General features: G+C 43.0%; 1 protein-coding gene across 1 annotated transcript in view; it reads right to left on the bottom strand.

Moving 5' to 3' along the window:
- The window catches only part of Cfdp1 (craniofacial development protein 1), an 88,245-nt gene extending 66,687 nt beyond the window's left edge, over nucleotides 1–21,558 (bottom strand). The window contains exons 1-4 of the mRNA XM_040736668.1: nucleotides 21,356–21,558; nucleotides 13,243–13,360; nucleotides 9,388–9,598; nucleotides 7,643–7,770 (exon numbers count right to left, since the gene is read on the bottom strand). Coding sequence (XP_040592602.1) covers nucleotides 7,643–7,770; nucleotides 9,388–9,598; nucleotides 13,243–13,360; nucleotides 21,356–21,419 — 521 coding nt within the window. The 5' untranslated portion in view covers nucleotides 21,420–21,558. The remainder of the gene's footprint in view (nucleotides 1–7,642; nucleotides 7,771–9,387; nucleotides 9,599–13,242; nucleotides 13,361–21,355) is intronic.
- Between the last annotated feature and the right edge of the window lie 768 nt (nucleotides 21,559–22,326).

The raw sequence follows: 22,326 nt of genomic DNA, 5'->3' as shown, positions 1-22,326 counted from the left end.
AATTAAAAACAATCTTATTAGCCGGGCGTTGGTGGCGCACGCCTTTAATCCCAGCACTCGGGAGGCAGAGGCAGGCGGATCTCTGTGAGTTCGAGTCCAGCCTGGTCTACAGAGTGAGTTCCAGGACAGCCTCCAAAGCCACAGAGAAACCTTGTCTCGAAAAACCAAAAAAAAAAAAAAAAAAAAAAAAATCTTATTTTACTTACCAATTCCAGTTCCCCCTCCCTCCCATCCTCCCATTCTCCCCAACATCCCACGCCCCAGAAACAACAAATTTACAAGCAAAAAATGTGGCAAAGGAAATAAATGAAAACTAGGAACATACCACTGAATTTTCAATAAATTCTGGCCACTGAGTCTTATAATGATTGAAGTTCACGCTAATGGTTTTACAAATAGATACTTTCCCAGGCTGATATGAACAAATGAAACAACAATGTAGCGAAATTTTAAGCAAGTCTCATCCATTACATCTGTCAGCATGAGGACTCCACCAGCCACTCCTGAATCTCAGCTTACTTTGTTACTAACACAAAGGCTACAACAAAGAGCCCTGAACTCTTCCTTACCTAACAGATCAATAGAAAGACTCAAAGGGGGGGGGCTCAAAGGGCCAGTGAAAGGTGAGATGGAGAGATGGGATACCAGAACAAAAGCACTGCCTTCATTTCAAGCAAAGTAAACAACTGGAAATACTCCTTCCTGCAACACCCAAAACCCAAAGACAAAACAATTTCCTGAAACTGGGCGAATCGGAACTACTCAGGAAGCAGCAGACTGTAACACAATTCTACCCAATTTCAAATTTGGAAAAACCGCATCGGCGCACGCCTTTAATCCCAGCACTTGGAAGGCAGAGGCAGACTATCTTTGTGAGTTGGACACCAGCCTGGTCTACAAAACTACACAGAGAAACCCTGTCTCAGGATGAAATAAGGATACTTAAGATGCCTCATACCCCAGGTAAAGAGAGAGGGAGAATATGTAATGCATGCTTCGACATGCCAGAGCAACAAAAACATTTGAGAAATTTTGTTTAAATTGTACCAGTAGGCAGGTCCAAAATTACAGTCAATGCATACATATTCAAACAAAGACTGGCCAAAAATGATAGAATAAGCCCTAAATTCCATATATAAGGGTATTCAAGTCTCTACCACCTTCCAGGATAAATTTTGTAATGAAGGGCCACCTCACTGCTGCTATGTGTGTAAGTGGCACCAGCACCAAGTTAAGCTTGGAGATAAAATGAGACAAGTCAAATTCCAGATAATACAGGGACACACCAGCAACACTCCACTGCTTACCATTTGTTGTTTACAGCTGAGGCTGGGGTAGTTTGCTCTACAGCACTAATGTACCAACAGGAAGATCATTTACACTCCTAAGTATCAAAACTGAAATCTAGGGCTGGAGAGATGGCTCAGCGGTTAAGAGCACTGACTGTTCTTCCAGAGGTCCTGAGTTCAATTCCCGGCAACCACATGGTGGCTCACAACCACCTTGAATGAGATCTGGTGCCCTCTGCTGGCATGCAGGCAGAAGACTGTATACACAATAAATAAATAAAAACAAAACAAAACAAAAAAAACTGAAATCTAAGGGGTTAAACTACTTGTTCAACTATCCAGAGACTACACAGCAATGAAGGTGTGTTCTGCAACAGTGGGTATTTTCCAAACTGGTTGTCAAACATTTCTGCCCCACATGTTCTTCTAGAACTTTAAGGAAACCCTTGAAATAGAATGGGGGTTTATGGCTGTCTCAGCTAAGGGAGTTCTGTGCAAGCGGCTCTATAGGCCTTCTAAGGCCTTTCTCCCTTGAGAATACATCTTTAGAACTCCTAGCCTAAAGCTACTCCACAGCAGAAAGCACATAGAAAGACCACACAGGCACAGATGTCTTCGTAGCCCCAAGATATCTGAGTCCTTAAGCATCAGAACTAGAAGAAAAATGCAACTAAAGAATGCCTAGAACTGAAGGACAACAAAGAGCCACAGAACACTTGATTGACACAGCAAACTTTAAAGGATTAACATCTAAGCTGAAATTTTAGACTGCTATGACACAAAGAACAAGCGGCACAAGTGACAAGGAAAGCAGCCATCATGTAACTTATGTTAGTTTTGTTCTTGTTTTACTACAGGACTGACAAGACTCTGGTATATACTTGGGAAAACATCCCAAATGCTGACACTGTTAAATATTAGACATATAAAGAAATATACTATGAATTCTGCCATCAAAAACTCACAGTCCAGCAAAGACAGCCAACTACGAAAGTGAAGTGACAACCCATGCCATACAGCAAGTGTCATTGAGCAGGTGTGGAGAAAACACAACTCTTGGGAATGCCCTTCTTAATTTCTTGTGCCAAATACTATCCATACCCACCAGAAAACACATTAAGCAAACTGAGGTATTTCTAAGGAATCTGGTAGCTGACACAAAGTAACAGCAGACTACTCTCTGGTGAAAACAACCCTAAACTGCCATTTTGTTTCCTAAAACAGGGTCTCTTGTGCAGGGTCTAAGCTGGCTCAGCCTCCCAAGATGCCAGAAAGTGACTTCACCGTTAAGAAGCTATCACACTATTTTTCAGTAGGAGAATGGTTAACGTACAATCCTCTCATACATGAGAGAGACTCCTGATAGGAAAAGGCCTATTATTAGTAATAATTAATTCATTTGTTTTTAGCAGAAATTCCACTTTAACTTCATTTTCACTCAGTCAACTTCCTGAAAAGTCTTTATTAGGACAGAGCTTTTCCATGACTGGGCTTTTCCAAGAGGTGAATCATTTAGGAAAGTCTGAGCCAAAGTCAGTTGGTTATGCCATAGAGGAGGGTAAGAATGATCATGCTCCTCCCTTCCCCAAGGCTTAAAAAAAAAAATCACATAGTTTTCATAGAGGAAAAACAAAGCAGTCAAATCTAAAATTCTACCATTACAAGTTAGAGAAACTAAAAGACTAACTTCATGCTAACACTACCTTATTCTTAATACTTATTCCTCCCATTATCTTATTTACCTCTCTCTCTCTCTTTTCTCCCTCCCTCCATCCCTTTCTCTCTTTAGCCCTAGCTATCCTGAAACTCACTCTGTAGACCAGGTTGGCCTTGAACTCACAGAGATGTGCCCACCTCTACCTCCCAAGTGCTGCAATTTAAAAGCATGCACCACCACTGCCTGGCTACTCTTTCACATTTCTTAAAGATTCAGTGATGCCATTAACTTGATACAAAGACAAAAAGAAAAAACAAAATAATGATGTTAAGAGATTAAAAGATATGCTCAAGCTGGAAGGTGGTGGCTCAAGCCTTTGATCCCAGCACTCAGGAGGCAGAGGCAGGCGGATCTCTGTGAGTTCGAGGCCAGCCTGGTCTACAAAGCGAGTTCCAGGACAGCCTCCAAAACAATACGGAGAAACCCTGTCTCGAAAAAAACAAAACAAAACAAAAAGTCAAAACAAAACAAAACAAAAAAAGAAAGAAAAGAAAAAAGAAAAGATGTGCTCAAACACAAATACCAAGTTTGTGTCTGGGTTGTTAAAGTTCAAATAGCCTAAGATTCTTCAAGAAAGTTCCTCATAGTACCTTAAATAGTATTTTTTTTTAAGTCTTACCAATAGCCTGGTGGTAGTGCATGCTTAAGTCCCAGCACTAGGGAGGCAGAGGCAGATGGATGTCTATGAGTTTGAGACCAGCCTGGTCTACGAAGTGAGTTCTAGGACAGCCAGGGCTACACAGAGACACTACCTTGAAAAAAACAAAACCAAAACAAACAAACATACACAGTCTTGCCAACATAGCAACTATTAACAGGTTTAAATAAATATGTTACATAAGTATACATAACATATACTATAATGTGTAAATATTATATATACGCATATACATACATACATGCATACACCTATATCAACAGCTACATGTGCATATCCCTTGATCCTCCTGCTTCCACTTCCCAAGTGCTGGGATTACAGGAGTATACCACCACAGCAGGCTTCCACAAGCTTTTATGTTCTTTATGGGGAAGGAGTTTGAGAGGACACCCACTTGTTCTGTTATATATTTCTATAATGTATAATTAAAAAATAACAGTATTACTGTGAAGTCTAAACAATAATTGAAAAGCGCTCTTATCCTGTTTTTATTTTTGACAAGAGACACGATGCTGCCCTCTTCTGACAAATGGTACAAATGGCAGGTTCTCTGAGTACGAACCACTATTTACAGCTGCCATCTATTGGCTCCTACAAGTGAGGAGTGAGAGCATATGTCTTGGATCCCAGCACTTGGGAGGCAGAGACCTTGGGATCTTTGTGAGTTTGACGACAGTCTGGTCTACGTAGTGAGTTCCAGAACAGCCAGAGCTGTTACACAGAGAAACCCTGTCTCAAAAAGCAAACAAACAAAAAAAGCAAAGAGTAGTGGCACATGACTGTACTCCCAGCACTTGGGAAGCAACAGGCAGGAGAATCAGGAGTTCATTAGATCCTATCTCAAAAAAGAAAAATGAAAAAAATAATACTTATAAACAAGTTTATGAAATAATTTGATGAGACATTTACTGATTTCTCAAAGCAATGGCTATTCAGCTGACTGTGTTTTCCATGCAGACCTTACTGTGGATAGTCTACATTACACATGGGAAGTGATCCTAGTCAACAAAGGCTTTGAGAAAAGAAACTCTTAACATGTTGTCCTAGCTGAAACTAGCTCTGTAGACCTGGCTGGCCCTCAACTCTGCCTCTAAATGTTTTGTTTGTTTTTTAACTTGTATTTTCTATGGCATGTTAGTATACTCTCTAATGTGTTTTGATTCAAGTTCACCCCCCAATCCCATCACTATCTAGTACCAACTTCAAGTGTTTCTTTTTCTTTTCTTTTTTTTAAACCCACTGAGTCTACTTAATGCTGCTAGTATGTGCTTCGGTGTAGGGGATCTACTGGAACATGGATAGTCTCTCAGGAGCCACATCCTTAAAGAAAATTGACCCTTCCTCTCTCAGCAGTCATCAACGGCCAACAGCTTCTAGCTAGGAGTTCAACGCTGTGACTCTTCCCCAAATGCTAGGATTGTGTGTGGATCAGATCATCTTATGCAGGTTGTGTGCACAATGTCACAACTGCTGTTGAGTCCTCATGTGCAAATGCTCTTGCTGTGTCCAAAAGTTTCATTTCTACATTATTTTTACAGATTTCTAAATGTTGATAGCTTATTGTCAATGTTGTCACTCCCTATTGGATAACTGCAGTATGATTTCTGGAGGCAAAATACATTATTAATTTACACCATCAGTAATTATGTGACAGACCCCAAAGTGACTAATTACCAAGGGTGTCCTAAAATGGAGAGTTCTGACAGATGCTGCCCATGTCCTTTTTTTTTTTTGGTTTTTTGAGACAGGGTTTCTCTGTGGCTTTGGAGGCTGTCCTGGAACTCGCTCTGTAGACCAGGCTGGCCTCGAACTCACAGAGATCCGCCTGCCCCTGCCTCCCGAGTGCTGGGATTAAAGGTGTGCGCCACCAACGCCTGGCTTGCCCATGTCCTTTAACTCACCATTAATACTAGATTTCTGAAGGATAGCTAGCACTGCCAGTGCAGTATTTTTGTCTAAGGCAGCAGTTCTCAACCTGTGGGTCATGACCCCTTTGGGAGTTAAATGATGCTTTTACAGGGTTACCTAAGACCATCAGAAAACATAGATATTTATATTATGACTCATAACAGTAGCAAAATTATAATTTTATGGTTATATTAAAGAGTCATGGCATTAGGAAGGTTGAGAACCATTAGTCTAAGGTGACTAACTGGAAACTAAACATACAAGGAAAAGCAATAATCCAAATTGAAGTGTGTTTTCCAATACAAATGGTCTGAACTCTTTTTTGTTTATTTTTCAAGGCAGTGTGTCTCTGTATAGCCTTGGCTATCCTGGAACTCACTTTGTAGACCAGGCTGGCCTCAAACTCAGAGATGCCCCTGCCTCTGCCTCTCTAGTGGTGGGATTAAAGGTGTGCCCCACCACCACCTGGCTTCTGTCTGGACTCTTAAAAGACCAAACCCACTACTTAATCTTGACTGTATAAGAAAGATTATCAATGGAATAACGGGGGCCTAAAAGCCCCATATGTAGATCTATTCAAAATATGGCGAAAAATGAGAAAATCTTGAAAATCAAATGTCACCTGTTATTAGCCTGAGACAAGAAGTACAGTAACTATGAGCATGGAGATACCTGCTGAACATACCATAGCATTCATACTTAGTCACTAGAATCACTGCACTATAAAGATAAGAGATCAATTCAGTTAGAATTGAACTGAGTCACAGTCACTTGTACCACGTCTGCCACACCTGGCAAACTGAGTTCAATTCCCAGGATCCCGTGGTGGAAAGAGAGCCAACTGCCACAAGCTGTCCTCTGGCCTCCACGCATGCGCTGTATGTAACATGAGTGTGCACACACTCACATAAAGACAGACAAAATATTGAACAGTGGTGAATCTGAATGACAATGTGAACTATGTGGGTGTTCACTGTAATACTACTTTTTGCAGCACTGCCCTAAGTACATTTCATTAAAAAAATTAAAAATTTTTTAAAATGTTTGAGAAAAATTTTTAAATGGGTGAATTTGGTACTGGAGAGATGGCTCAGAAGTTAAAAGCACTGACTGTTCTTCCAGTGGACCTGAGCTCTATTCCTAGAACCCACATGGTGGCTCACCACCACCTGTAACTCCAGTTCTTACATCTTCAGGGAACAGGCAGTATACAGTACACAGACATACACACAGGTAAAAGAGCTACACACATAAAATAATTAAAAATAAATAAGTTCTGTTTTGCACAGTAGCTTATGCATGTAATCTCAGCATTCAGGAGGCTGAGGCACACAGAATATTGTTACTTCAACCACCTTGGACTACATAAGTGACTCCCAGGACAATCTGGGCTACAGTGAGACCCAGTGTAAAGAAATTTTTAAAAGTTGTGCTCTGGGGCTAGAGAGATAGCTCAGTGGCTAAGAGTACTGGCTGCTCTTCCAGAGGACCCAGGTTGAATTCTCAGCACCCACAGGGCAGCTCATAACAGTAACTCCAGGGGATCTGACACCCTCACACCAATGCACATAAAATAAAGTTAAATAATTTTTTCAAAAAAGTTGTGCTCTGTACTATTTATAAAACTGAAAATACAGCCAGGTGGTGGAGATGCATGCCTTTAATCCCAGCACTAGGGAGACAGAGAGAGGTGGATCTCTGTGAGTGTGAGGCCAGTCTGGTCTACAGAGAGAGTTTTAGGACAGCCAACCTACACAAAGAAACCCTGTCTCAGAAAATGACCCCCTCCTTCAAAAAAAAAAAAAAAAAAAGAAAAGGAAAAACAAAAAATTTAGGGGGAAAAAAATCCATCTGTAAAAAACACAAACACATATCGTTCTTGTTACTAGTTCCCTACACACTGTGCTATTTTCATGGCATGTATTACAAATCAAATAATGTATAGAAAAGTTGTACACAGGTTATATGCTGACACTATGTAATTTAATGTATGAGACCTAAGAATCTGAGGACCGGCTGGGTGGTGGTGGCGCAAATCTTTAGCCCCCGCACTCGTGAAAATCCTCTTACCTCACTTCTTCACCAGCAAAGTCAAACACCTTGGTAATTTTCACCTTTTCTGATTCTTTAGACTTCTCCAGCTCATCTGCTTTGACCAACAGTTTATTTGAACTAGTCTCTTCATTCTCCTCTACTGCCTAAAAACAAGAGGAAGAAAGAAAATCAAGCCTGTAGTGACACACACCTTTAAGTCTAGCACTGAGGAGGCAGAGACTTGAGGAGCTCTGCTAGTTTGAAGCCAACCTGTTCTAGTAAATTCCAGGCCAGCTAGAGCTACATAGTAAAACTCTATCTCAAATATAAATAAATAGATGAGTTTTATCAAGGTATAAGACTAAAAGAACTGCTTGAACATGCTGTTTAGAGTTGTTCTTCATGTTTCATTTCCAATCAGTTAAAAATTACTGGAGGGCCTCAAGAGTTGCCTCAATGGTTAAGAGAACTGACTGCCCTTCCAGAAGACCCAGATTAGATTTTCAGAACCCATAAAATGGCTCATAACCACCTCTAACTCCAGTTCCAAAAAATCTGATGCCCTCTTCTGGCAATCATGGGCACTATATCCATGTGGTACATAGACATACATACAAGTAAATCACCTATATACACAAAATAAAATGAAATGGGCTTATTGGAGAGGCTGGAAAGATGACTCAGCAGTGAAGAGACTTTTGCAGAGGCAGGGAGGTGTCGGCTCACGCCTTTAATCCCAGCACTCTGGAAGCAGAGGCAGGCAGATATTTGTGAGTTAAAGGACAGCCAAGTCTACAGAGTGAGTTCCTGAACAGCCAGGCTACACAGTGAAACCCTGTCGCAGAAAGTCAAAAAGGAAAAGAATGTCTTTTTTGGTTTTTGAGACAGGGTTTCTCTGTGGCTTTGGAGCCCATCCTGGAACTCGCTCTATAGACCAGGCTGGTCTTGAACCCACAGAGATCCACCTGCCTTTGCCTCCTAAGTGCTGGGATTAAAGGTGTGTACCACCATTGCCCGGCTAGGAAAAGAATTTTTGCAGAGGACCTGAGCTCAGTTCTTAGCACCCAAATCAAGCAGCTCATAACTGCCTGTAACTCCAGCTCCAGGGTGAACTAATACTTTTGGTCAGTGTGTACACATACCTACACATAGGCATGAACATATACTCATAATTAAAAATAACAAGAAATAAATCTTTAAAAATTTTTATTTTTATTTATGTGTATGCATACGTATAAGACACGTATACAGGTACCAGAAGAGAGCATTAAATCTCCTGGAGTTAATTACAACTACCAGGTCCTCTGGAAGAGCATTAAGTGCTCTTAACCAACAATCTCTCTAGCCCAAAAAATAAATCTTTAAAAAGTTTATAAAGGTCTAGCCGGGCGTTGGTGGCGCACGCCTTTAATCCCAGCACTCGGGAGGCAGAGGCAGGTGGATCTCTGTAAGTTCGAGACCAGCCTGGACTACCAAGCGAGTTCCAGGACAGCCTCCAAAAAAAAAAAAAAAAGCCACAGAGAAACCCTGTCTCGAAAAACCAAAAAAAAAAAAAAAGTTTATAAAGGTCTGCTGGAAATGTATCTGATTAAAACAGCTCTTTTTTCCCTGTTAAGGAATGCTTTGCTTTTCACTTAGTAAAGTCACTATCAAAAGGCATATAGTTTACTTTTGCTTTGAGAGTCAAATCTCAGTCAGTTCGTAAATTTAAAAAATGGGAAGCTACTGGGGAATTGAGGGTGCTTTGGAGAGGTATATGGGCCATCAGTCTCTAAACTTACCTTCACTTGTGAACTTGCAGCTGCTTTTGGCTTTGGCCCCACATCATTAAGGAAGCTGGCCCACAGTTCATCTTCCTTCTTCTTCCTTGCGTTCTCAGACCCAAGGCCTCCTTCCTGCTCCTCTACATCTTCTTCACTACTGCTACCTCCAGACTCGTCCTTGCCATCCTCCTCTTCATCTTCTAACAAGAGGCTACTTTGTTTTCTCTTTCTAACCACCAACAGCCACCCAGAGAAAGGAAGAGAAGACAGAATGCAAAATTATTCACTCCCTTTCCTCAATCCTTAGAGCACCTTACACACTTGAAAGTTTAAATCTGCAATTACTATTAACACATAGGAGAAACAGAGTAGGTAAACTGAGATTTAACAATTTAAAAATATGTATTCACTTACTTACTGTGTGTTCCTGAGTACATATATGTGCATCACATGCACACAAGAGCCTGTGAAGGTCAAAAGAGGGTGTCAAATCCTCTGAACTAAGGTTAAAGGCAGTTCCAAGTCTCCATGTAGATGCTGAGAACTGAACCCAGGTCCTCTGCTAGAGCAGTAACTGCTCCTAACCTCTGAGCCAACTCTACAGCCCTGACTTAATTCTCTGATTGTTTCCTTTCCAAACAGGGTTTTTCTGCGTAACCTTGGCTGTCCTGGAACTCGATCTGTAGACTTGACTGGCCTCAAACTCACAGAAATCTACCTGCTTCTGGAGTGGTAGGATTAAAGTCATGTGCTACCAAGGCATGGCTAATTTTTTTAAAGTATATTTATTCATCAACAATACTACAATTTAGAATTATACTAAATAATGAAAAATATCCACAAGTTTCTTACTGTTTCCAAATTCTTGGCATGTTACTCTTTGAGATTCAGGAACAGTAAATCAGTATCCCAGTATTCTCGGGGTTTTTAAATTATATATTTCTAATAATCTTCACAGTCTATATTTTTTTCTTTTTCTTTCTTTTCACAGTCTATAATTTGAATAGCTGGAATTCTTATTTAAAGAATAAAACATGTTGAGTATAGTAGTACTTACAAAGTTTAATGACATCCTGCAGGAATATTTAATGAAAATTTAAAATTCGGACCTCCCAGTAACATAAAATCACATATGGATACTGCCTTCCTAAGGACTTATTTGCTGTGTAAATGTGTTGTATCTTGACAGTAATTGAAGGACTGACATTACATACACTGTATACACTGTGTGAGTGAACTCTTCAGTGAGCATTGTCTTTTTATTGCTCCCCTCCCTCTATTTAATAAAGTGGGGCATTGACCCACTTGAAACTTACACTTAGTAAATTTAGTATATCAAGACCATTATTTTCCCTAAGAAAACCCCTCAGGCAGGCACAGTGATGCACACCTCCAATCTGAGTGCTTAAGGAAGCAGAGACTTGAATATTTCTATGAGTTAGAGGCTAAGTAGGTCTACATAGTAAATTCCAGACCAGCCAAGTTACAGAGTGAGAGCCTATCTCAAAAACAAAACAAAACAGGCAAACAAAACAAAAAAAATAATAAATACAAACAAAGAAATAAAAAAAACCAACAACTAAAAACAAATGAAAATTCCTAAGAACACCTCTTGAGATTAATCTGTTCAGAAAACAGGTTCTATAAACATATGTACTAAGTATTTTTTTACTTATAAAAGCCACTCCTTTTAGAGAAAAGGTCTACTGACTCTCAAATTTGCTTGTATCATTTTTCTTCCAAAGACTTTAAGAAATATAGCAGTTTCATGCTGGGCTCAAGACTTTAAAAAGTACATGTTTATACTATTTTGACTTTGAGGACTTATATAGTGCTTAATGTTTATTTTCTCCTTTGGTTTTTTTGAAGCAGGGTTTCTCTATAGCTTTGGAGCCTGTCCTGGAGCAATCTGTAGACCAGGCTGGCCTTGAACTGGGATTAAAGGCATGTGCCACCACTGTCCGGCCATTTTCTCCTTTTCATAAACTGCAATCTGCCTTTTGTTTCAATGCCCACACAGTGAAAGAAACAGTACTTTATGTGATTTTCCTAATTTGGGATGGGATTGTAATTCAGAACATGGCATATATATATATATATGTTACATATATATATAATAATTTAATAACATAATCTTGGATTAAACAATTCTACACCTTCAAATCTGACTTACAAAAAAATCCTTGTACCAGTACAAAGACATGCTCTACCAATGTTTTCTGCAGCCTTTTGCTGTAGCAAAGACCATACAATCTAATTGTTCCTCAACAAGGGGATGTTTAAGTCAAGTCAGGCCTATACATAAAGTGTAGCACCACAGTCACTGAAAGAACAAGGTACGTCTAGGACTGCCATGGTGCCCTTTGACATAATGGGCTCAGTGACAAGTGGCACACGGTGCCTCCCTGGAATTACACTCCTGCTCAGAAGACTGAGACAAGAGGCTCAAGAACAGCCCAGCCAAGCCTGCAGTGGTGGTTCCAAACAACCAGGATTGTTTCAGAGAAACCCCGTCTCAAAAAACCAGAGTGGGCAACAAAATGAGACCCATCCAAGAGAGTGAGAAGAGGGTGGTGTGCAGTGTGCTACCTTTTTTATAATTATGTTTAAATGTTAAATACGCTCACACTGACTGTGACAGTATCTAAGGTAACAGCTTTTCAGGGTAAGAACAGAGGATGTATCCTGTACCAACAGGATTGTTTTAAACAAATGCACATTTTACCTAGGTATTTTTAAAATTAAGGCCCCAATTTTTGTTTTAAGATTTACTAATTATGTAGTGTTCTGTCTGCATGTGTACCTGCAGGCCAGAAGAGGGCACCAGATCTTATTATAGATGGTTGTGAGCCATCATGTGATTGCTGGGAATTGAACTCAAGACATCTGGAAGACCAGGTAGTGTTCTTAACCACTGAGCTATCTCTCCAGTCCCCTTAAAATTTTTTAAACCAGTTGAAGGCCAAGATTTTTTTTTAAACAATGTTATTTATTTGTATTTTATATGCACTGGTGTTCTGCCTGATGTGTCTGTGTCACATCTCTTGGAACTGGAGTTACAGACAGCTGTGAAATTTAACTCCAGTCCTCTGGTAGAGCAGCCAACACTCTTAACTGCCAAACCACTTTGTTCTTGTTTTTGTTTACCTGTGTAGCACTAACTATCCTGGAACTTGCTTTGTAGACCAGGCTGGCCTGGAATTCACAGAGATCTGCTACCCTATACCTCCCAAGTGCTGAGATCAAAGGCGTTCACCACCAATCCCCAGCTGAAGGCCAAGATTTTAATTTTAGAATATCAGCAAATATTTCCCTCATATAGAAAGGCGCTAAAAACCCTGGCAATAGCTGGGTACCGATTTTGCACACCTTTAACCTCAGTGTTTGGGAGGTGGAAGCAGGAGGATCACTGTGAGTCTGAAGGCAGCCTAGTCTACAACCCTGTCTCAAAAAAGAAAATCAAAAAAACCCTGGCAATAAAGCGAGGTGTGGCAGTTTATGTCTACGATCCTACAATCCAGGAAGCTGAAGCTGGAGACTAACCTAGGCTGCACAATGAATTCCAAGACAGCCTGTGCCATAGCACATACACACCAACAATAAACGTGAAAAGAACGACAGACAGCCGGGCGTTGGTGGCGCACGCCTTTAATCCCAGCACTCGGGAGGCAGAGGCAGGCGGATCTCTGTAAGTTCGAGACCAGCCTGGACTACCAAGCGAGTTCCAGGACAGCCTCCAAAAGCCACAGAGAAACCCTGTCTCGAAAAACCAAAAAAAAAGAAAAGAAAAGAACGACAGACACACATCTATCATGAGAGCATGATAGCTCATGAAGATGGCTCTTATCGTGAGGGCCTTGAGGGCAGCATCACCTGGCTGGAATGTTCTGAGCCTTCCTTCTTTTCCCTTTGGTTTTCTCAGCCTGCTCTTCACCATCCACTTCATCTTCCTTCACTAATTCATTGACATCGTCTTCACTGTACTCTCCACCTGAAATCATAACAGGGTGGTCAGACAGTTGGAATAAAGATTGTTCACAAAACATTAAGAGTCTGAGCCAAGCTGGGCGTTGGTGGCGCACGCCTTTAGTCCCAGCACTCGGGAGGCAGAGGTAGGCGGATCTCTGTGAGTTCGAGACCAGCCTGGTCTACAAGAGCTGGTTCCAGGACAGCCTCCAAAGCCACAGAGAAACCCTGTCTCGAAAAACCAAAAAAAAAAAAAAGAGTCTGAGCCAAGCACGGCTGTACACACCAGATGCTCAGCACTTGGAGGTGGAGGCAAGAGAAGTTAAAACTTTTTCTTGGTTACACATAAGTAGTAAGGTTGAAGCCAGCCTGAGCTACATGAGAGACCTTGTCTCAAAAACAAAACAAACAAAAAACCTAAAACAGCAGCAACAATAACACAAAAAAGTTAGCCCTCTTTTAAGATAAGTATCTCTGAGCCAGGAGTAGTGGTGTATGCCTTTAATACCAGCACTCTGGAGGCAGACAGAGTCAGGCAGATCTGAGTTCCAAGCCACACACACCGCCTGGCTGGATGTAAGATTTCTATTCCAATGGTGCTGGCATAACTGGATGCTGGCATGTAGAAGACTGCAGATAGATCCATATCTATTGCCATGCACAAAACTTAAGTCCAAATGGATCAAAGACCTCAACATAAATCCAGCCACACTGAACCTCTTAGAAGAGAAGGTAGGGCCGGGCATTGGTGGTGCACGCCTTTAATCCCTGCACTCAGGAGGCAGAGGCAGGTGGATCTTTGTGAGTTCGCGGCCAGCCTGGTCTACAAGAGCAAGTTTCAGGACAGCCTCCAAAATGCAGAGAAACCCTGTCTCGAAAAACCAAAAAAAAAAAAAAAAAAAAAAAAAAAAAGAGAAGGTAGATGGTACCCTCGAATGAATTGGTATAGGAGACCACTTCCTGAACATAACACCAGTAGCACAGCACTGAGATCGATAATTAATAAATGGACCTCCTGAAACTGAGAAGCTTCTGTAAGGCAAAGGACACAGTCAGCAAGACAAAATGGCAGCCCACAGAATGGGAAAGGATATTCACCAACCCCACATCTGACAGAGGGCTGATTTCCAAAATATACAAAGAATTCAGGAAGCTAGTCACCAAAATACCAAATAATCCAATTAAAAAGTGGGGTACAGCCGGGTGGTGGTGGCGCACGCCTTTAATCCCAGCACTCGGGAGCCAGAGGCAGGTGGATCTCTGTGAGTTCCAGGCCAGGCTGGACCGACAACCTCCAAAACAATACAGAGAAACCCTGTCTCGTAAAACAAAAACAAAAACAAAAACAAAAAAAAGTGTGGTACAGAACCAAACAGAGAATTCTCAATAGAGGAATCTAAAATGGCTGAAAGACACATAAGAAAGTGCTCAACATCCTTAGCCATCAGGGAAATTCAAATCAAAACAACTCTGAGATACCATCTTACTCCTGTTAGAATGGCTAAAATAAAAAACACCAATGACAGTTTATGCTGGAGAGAATGAGGAGAAAGGGGAACACTCCTTCACTACTGGTGGGAGTGCCAACTTACATAACCACTTTGAAAATCAGTATGGCGGTTTTTCAGGAAAATGGGAATCAATCTACCACAAGATCCAGCAATTCCACTCTTAGGCATATACCCAAAAGATATACATTCATACAACAAGGATGTCTGTTCAATCATGTTCATAGCAGCATTATTTGTAATAGCCATAACCTGGAAGCAAACTAGATGCCCCTCAACTGAAGAATGGATGGAGAAAATGTGGTACATTTACACAATGGAGTACTACTCAGCTGGGGAGGGGGACACAATGGAATCTTGGAATTTGCAGGCAAATGGATGGAACTAGAAGAAACCATCCTGAGTGAGGTAACTCAGTCACAGAAAGACAAACATGGTATGTACTCACTCATATATGGATTTTAGACATGAATCAGGGGAGTGTCAGCCTACAATCCACACTGCCAGAGAAGCTAGGAAACAAGGAGGACCCTAAGAGAGATACACATGGTCCCCCAGAGAAGGGGAAAGGGACAAGATCTCCTGAGCTAATTGGGAGCATGGCAGGGAGGAGAGAGGGAGTTAGAAGAAAGAGAAGGGGAGAGGAGGACAGGAGAGACCAGGAAGATTGAGTCAGGGGAAGAATAGAGGAGTGCAAGATAAGAGATACCATAATAGAGGGGGCCATTATAGGTTTGAAGAGAAATCTGGCACTAGGGAAATGTCCAGAGATCTACAAGGCTGACCCCAACTAACAATCTAAGCAATAGTGGAGAGGCTATCTTAAATGCCCTTCTCCAATAATGAGATTGATGACTACCTTATTTGCCATCCTAGAGCCTTCATCCAGTAGGTGATGGAAACAGAAGCTGATACCCACAGCTAAACACTGAGCTAAATAAACTCTGGAATCCAATTGCAGGGAGGGAGGAGTGATGAGCAAAGGGGTGAAGACCAGGCTGGAGGAAACCCATAGCTGACTTGAACAAGGGGTTGCTCATGGACCCCAGACTGATAGCTGGGACACCAGCATAGGACCAAACCAGACCCCTTGAACGAGGGTTAACCTATGGGGCCTCTGGTAGTGGATCAGTATTTATCCCTAGTATATGAATGGACTTTGGGAGCCTGTTCTACACAGAGGGATAATCTCTCAGCCTAGACACATGGGGGAGGGTCTAAGCCCTGCTCCAAATGATATGACAGACTTTGAAGATTCCTCCATGGAAGGCCTCGCCCTCCCTGGGGAGCAGAAAGGGGATGGGATAGGGGGCTGGTGGGGGGCAGGGGAGGAGGGAAGGGAGAGTCAACTTGGATTGACATGTAAAAGAAGCTTGTCTCTGATTCAAATGAAAAAAGCAAGATTTCTATTTGTGATGTGATGCAGGCAAGGGTTCTCGGGTTCTCTCTCCCACGTCACCTTCCCACTTGTACTATCCACGGCTTGCCTCTCATCCTCATCTTCCCCTCCCACAAGAGTGGTGCTCAGGAGCACAGCCTACAGATGTTCCCCACAGCACTCCTCCGTTCTCTCGCCACACCTTTTTCATCTTGTTCTGGGTACACATCGCCACGGGGGCGGCTGACATAAAGCTCCAAGTTCCCCAGGCTCACAGGAAACGGGGTGTGTGGCATAGGAGGGAAAGACTGAAAGGAGCTTTGGAGCACACGCTGCTGCTCTCCTCTAGAGTACATGCTGCGAAAGGTGCCTGGGAGGAGCACATACCCCACATACCCCACTCAGCTAGCTCAACCACTTTTTTATGACAGTGTCTCACTATGTACCCTTAGCCAGTATGGAACTCACTATGTAGACCAGGCTAGCATCGATTCATCTCTGAACCTGTTTGCCTGCTTCTGCCTCCCAAGTGCAGGCCTTGAATCACTGTGTGACTGGTGAGTAGTGGGTTATCATTAAAGTATCTTAAAGGTATGTGCACACAAAAGGCATTCTGAAACGGGAGAGTTGACGATGTCGGTCCTCTCAGCCTCCTTAAAGACTGAGAGCTGAGAGATAGAAAAGAACGATCCTTCTCATAATTCCTACTCAACACCATAATGGAGTTGAAGAACCAGTCAATGTCAAGCAAAAGAAATATAAACATATCAGAAAAAGATTACAGCTTCCTATTCAGCCCTGACATAATTAATTCTCTACCTGGAAAATACCAAGGAATCTACAAAGCCTCCAGAACTAATATATGGGCTTAATAAGTTTGAAGAACACAAGGTTAGCATGCCAAAACCCAAAGTATTGTATTCTCGTGTTCAGCAATATAAACAACTGGAAAGAAAAGGCCTACATAGAGATGACATGGTGTTCACAGACTGGTAAGGAAGACGGCTAAGTTATCAATAGATCCAAGGCAATTCCAAACAAAATCCAGGCACGGTGTCTGTGGGGGGACTGAAGCCACAGGAGAGAACCTGTCTGGGTGGAGGCAAACAGAAGGGGGAAGAGCACATAGTAACTCCCTCAGTGCACAAAGACTACAGGTTTAACAGAACAATGAAGATTCCAAAAAGCAAAACAGAAAAAAGTTCCAGGGCCCAGTTTCTAGAAGGCTCACTGACTACAAAAGTCATGCCACAGTGCATGGGGATGAGGATGGCAAGCCGGCATCAGGAAAATGGCAGCAAAGAGAAAACTCCTTCTGAGACAAATAGATCCTGCCTACACAATGAGCAGAAAACCAAATGCTTATCCTCTGCCGCACCGGGGAGCAAACCCAAGACACTGTTCAAGCCAGACGAGCCCTCTCCCTATCTCTGAGCTGCATCTCCAGGCAGCCAGACTTGCTGGCAACCCTGGGGCCCGGCAAGCAAAGCAGCACTTGCACAATTCTGATGGAAAACTACTTCCAACCTAGGCTTCTGTTATCAACCAACCACCAAACAGGCCTGAGGAAACGTTAGACATTCCAGGTCTCAGAACAATGCTTCTGCCATGCATTCTTCCTCGGGAAGCCATTAAGTGTTCTCTTCTCATTTTGGTGGAACATGTCAAAAAAGACTACATATACCAAGAATGAGCGGACCTGAGGCTGGCACACACCTAGAATTATTGCATAGGTGGAGGGAGGAGGATCAGGAAATCAAAGTTAAACCAGTTGCATATGGACTTCAAGGCCAGTCTGGGACACATGACACCCTGTTGAAAGAGACAGAGAGAGGGCAAGGAGGCAAGCAGGCAGACAGAGAGAAGAACATGGGAGTACAGAAAAGGAATTAAGAACATCTGAAAGAGTGGGAATGATGGTGGGAGACCCAAGGTTTAAAATTCCAACAGAGAAAGAGAAACCACACTAAAATGAAGCAAGACCAAGGCAAAGATAAGCTTCCAAGAGATAGAGATAAAAAACCCAAGGAATCCAAGTATGCTGGGAAATGATTTTGGCAATTCTGAAAGCTCAGAGTCAAATTAATGGTAAGAGTGTGGACAACTAAATTAAAACTGAACAGGATGACTCAATGGATAAAAGCACTTGCCACCAAGCCTGACAACCTGAGCTCCACCCCTGAAGCCATGCGGTGGAAGCAGAGCACCAACTCTACCACCTACATGCACACTGCGTTTGCGCTCTCTCTCTCTCTTTCTCTCTCTCTCTCTCTCTCACAGACACACACACACACACACACTCACACACACTCTCTCTCACAAACACACACACACACTCTCTCACACACACACTCTCTTTCTCCCTCACACACTCTCTCTCTCACACACACCACACACACACACAAACTCTCTCTCTCTCTCTCTCTCTCTCTCTCTCTCTCTCTCTCTCTCTCTCAATACAAGTCAAACAAAACAGACAATACTTAATACCAGAGAAAGGTAGTCTAGTTAAAGCAATCACAGCACATCACATGGCTCAGCTGAGAACATGGCCCAATCAGCAAAAAGATAAACTTGGCATACTTATCTAATCAGAACAGGAACAATGGCAGGTGGAAGAAATGGAGGGGTTGAAGAATGGATGCTAGAGACAGGAGAAAGAGATCTGGTGTTAAAAAGAGACTCACTATGTACGATTTAACTAGCAAAGCCAAGCTGGAAAAGGGGAAAGCAGTTTCCATAATTGAACTGAAACATCCAACTATGATGGAGTACGTGTATGCATAACTTTCATTAAGATGAAATGAAAACTAGTTTCCAAACATGATCACTCTTGATGTTGGCAGAAGAACGATATGAGAGAGAGAGAGAGAGAGAGAGAGAGAGAGAGAGAGAGAGAGAGAGAGAGAGAGAGAGTGATGGGGAGGTGGCTCAGAGGTACAGCACTTGGCTAGCATGTTTGATATCCTGGGTTTTATTCCTCAGCCTCTGAGGGTGAGATGAGGACAGAGTGGAAGGAGAAAATGTTGGTGAATAGGATGAGGAAAACAGCCAGAACACTACAGAGAATCCAAGGGAAGGATAATGGTTCTTTAGAATGAAACTGGCTGGGGTAACTCTCCAGATACAACAAAAGCTTTACATTTTAAAGTTGAGGGAGGGGTCTGGGGAGATGGCTTAAGAGTACTTTCTTACTCTTGCACTCATGTGGTGGCTCACAGCCATCTGTAACTCCAATTCCTTCTGTCCCCTTCAAGCTCCCAGCACACAACCGATCATGCAAGCATAACACTCACATACATAAAATACAATTTGAAAATCTAAAAACTGACAGGGCAGTGGTGGCACATGCCTTTAATCACAGCACAGAGAGACACCCTGCCTCAAAAAAAGAAACCAAAAAAAAAAAAGAGAAAAAAGAACGACTAGGAGGTATGTGAGTGAGAATGTGTGCATGTGTCTGTGTACAGTGGCTGAAGTGGGTATCTTCCTCCAGGAGCATTCCATAACCTTATTTTGTGGAGACCATGTTTCTCACTGAACCAGAAGCTCACTAAGTCAGTGAGATCCCAGGATTGAGATAACTGTCAATACTCAAAATGCTACAGTTAGAGGCAGCCACAAGCTAGCTCCAGCTTTTGCGTGAGTGCTGGGCATTTGAACTCAGGGCCTTGTGTTGAAGAGCAAGCCTTCTCATCCATAACCCCTATAGTTGCTTTTCTTGCTTCCTTGCTTTTTTTCTTCTTCTTAATTTTTTGAGACAGAGTTTCTCAGTACATCTTTGGAGTCTATCCTGGAACTCGCTCTGTAGACCAGACTGGCCTCGATCTCACAGAGATCCTCCTTCCTCTGTCTCCCGCCACCTGGCCCCTACAGCTGCTTTTCACCTAAGCACCTACACTGGAATAAATAACTTTAAGGAAATGGTTAAATCAGGGCAAGGTAAGGGGTATGTTTTCATATTAAGACACCCTGGACTGGAGAAATGACTCAGTGGCTAGGAGCACTGGTTGATTTTTCAAAGAACCCAAATTCGATTCCTAACAACCATTCCATGGATCACAATCGTCTGTAACTCTACTTCCGGGGTATCCGATGCCCTCTTTTAGCCTCTGAAGACACCAGGTATGCTTGTAATTCACAGACAGATGTACATATAGGCAAAACACCCATATACATAAATACATAAAAAAATTAAAGATTTGTCTTGACCTCGAATAAGTTGAGATTCTTAATGTGCCCTCCTCCCCAAGAAAAGAAGATAAGCCACTAAGAGTGTGTGCTACACTTCCGGAAGAGCTGACTTCGATTCCTAGCATCCATGTTGGGCAGCTCGTGAGTTTGACTCCGGCTCCAAGGTATACACCATCACCTTCTGGCCTCTCTGGGCACCTGAGCACACTGTCACACACACACACACACACACACACACACACACACACACACACACACACACACACACGGGGCGGGAGAGATGGCTCGGCGTTTAAAGGCACTGGCTGCTCTTGCAGAGGGCCAGGGTTTGGTTGCCAGCACACACGGCAACGCACAACCACCTGTAACTCCAGTTCCAGAGGCTCTGGAAGCCCTCTCCTGACCTTTAACAGCCCTAGGCATGCACAGGCTGCACAAACATTCATGTAGGAAAAACACTGATATACACGACGTAACTACTCTTTAAAAAGTTCTTAAAAGAGAGCAATCAGTAGCCACCGCAAAGAGACAAAATACACTGTATCACACGAACTTCCTGACAAGCCAATCCCTTGCGAGCCCAGAGGCAGACAGCTCAGTCTCAGTCGACGAGGGAGCTGGCAGATCCCTGAAAACAACCTCCAATGTCCAGGTCGGCATCCAGAACGCTTCAGAGAGACGGTGCGCTCAGCCTGCCAGCCTCACGCGCCAGTTCCCGCGCTCCGAGGGGGCGGCGGCCCCGGAGAGCCGCTGTGCAGAACCGACCCACGCGCGTTCCAGGCCGGCCGTGGGCCAGGGTCCTGAGGACGGGGACGCCAGACCCACGCGCCCAGGGGAACTCGAGGACCCGAGGCCCACGCCCTGAGGAACCTGGAAGAGCCTCGAGTGAGGCGTGAAGCGTGGGAACAACCTTCCTCACGCTTCAAGCCGAATCGCTCACCCGACGGCACGTAGTCCTCATCCTCGTCCGACGTGGAGAAGTCTTCGGAATCGAATTCCTCCATGCTGCTGTCACTTGGGGCCTGCTACCCACAGGACTGCGGCCACTGCCCCCAAATAGCAAAGCTCTAGGGCGAGACCATAGAGGTGCTGGACCAGCAGCTAGGGGCGCCCTGAAGGCGTGCACACATGCGCAGATGGTGCCACGTGGTCAAATACGACACTTCCGGCTGGTTCGGCCGTCATCCTGCACTCTCCCGGCTCTTGTGGGATTCCGAACTCTCCCAGAAGCGATGCATGCTGGGGTTTGTAGTCTTTAGCGCTACCGTGCATTCTTGCTGGAGAATGGCCTATCTGCAGTAATACAATTGTCTCTCTTTATACGAGTCTTTATATTTTCAAATTCGCTTACTCGGTAAATTTTTTTTGGTAAGTTTCAAATCAATGATTAAAATGTTACTCCCGGACATGCGCTGCAAGTAAAAACTAAGAGTCGACGATGTGCTAAGTTCCCAGCGACTTTTGAGCAAGGCTGAGGCTCCGCCTTCTTGGTTCAATTCCATTGCTGGCATCGAGTACTTTAGTGCAGTTTTAATGCCTTTCCCCCTGCATTTTTAGTTTTTCTGGATGATTTTGCAGTCTAAAATGGCTCCCAAGAATACTACTGAAACTCTGTCTAATATTCTAAAGAAGGCTGTGATGTACCTTACTGAGAAAAATCTGCCTGTTAAGTAAGTAGCATTCAGGCCTGAGCTTCAAGTGCTGCTGGCAGCGAGTTCGATGTTAATGAATCAACAATCAGGTAATCAACTAAACAGAAAAGAAAATCAATTTATCTGTGAATGAAGCCACTGCACAAAGTGCTAGATTGACATGTATAGTACACAATGAAGCAATAGGAAAGATGGAAAAGGAATTAAATTTGTGGATATGTTGGGACTGGAGAGATGACTCACGTGTTAAGAGTACTTG

The sequence above is a fragment of the Mesocricetus auratus genome, unplaced genomic scaffold (genome assembly GCF_017639785.1).
Source record: "Mesocricetus auratus isolate SY011 unplaced genomic scaffold, BCM_Maur_2.0 Super-Scaffold_6723, whole genome shotgun sequence".
Classification (NCBI taxonomy): domain Eukaryota; kingdom Metazoa; phylum Chordata; class Mammalia; order Rodentia; family Cricetidae; genus Mesocricetus; species Mesocricetus auratus.
Note: the sequence above shows the minus strand (reverse complement) of the source record. Positions and strands in the feature narration are given on the sequence as shown.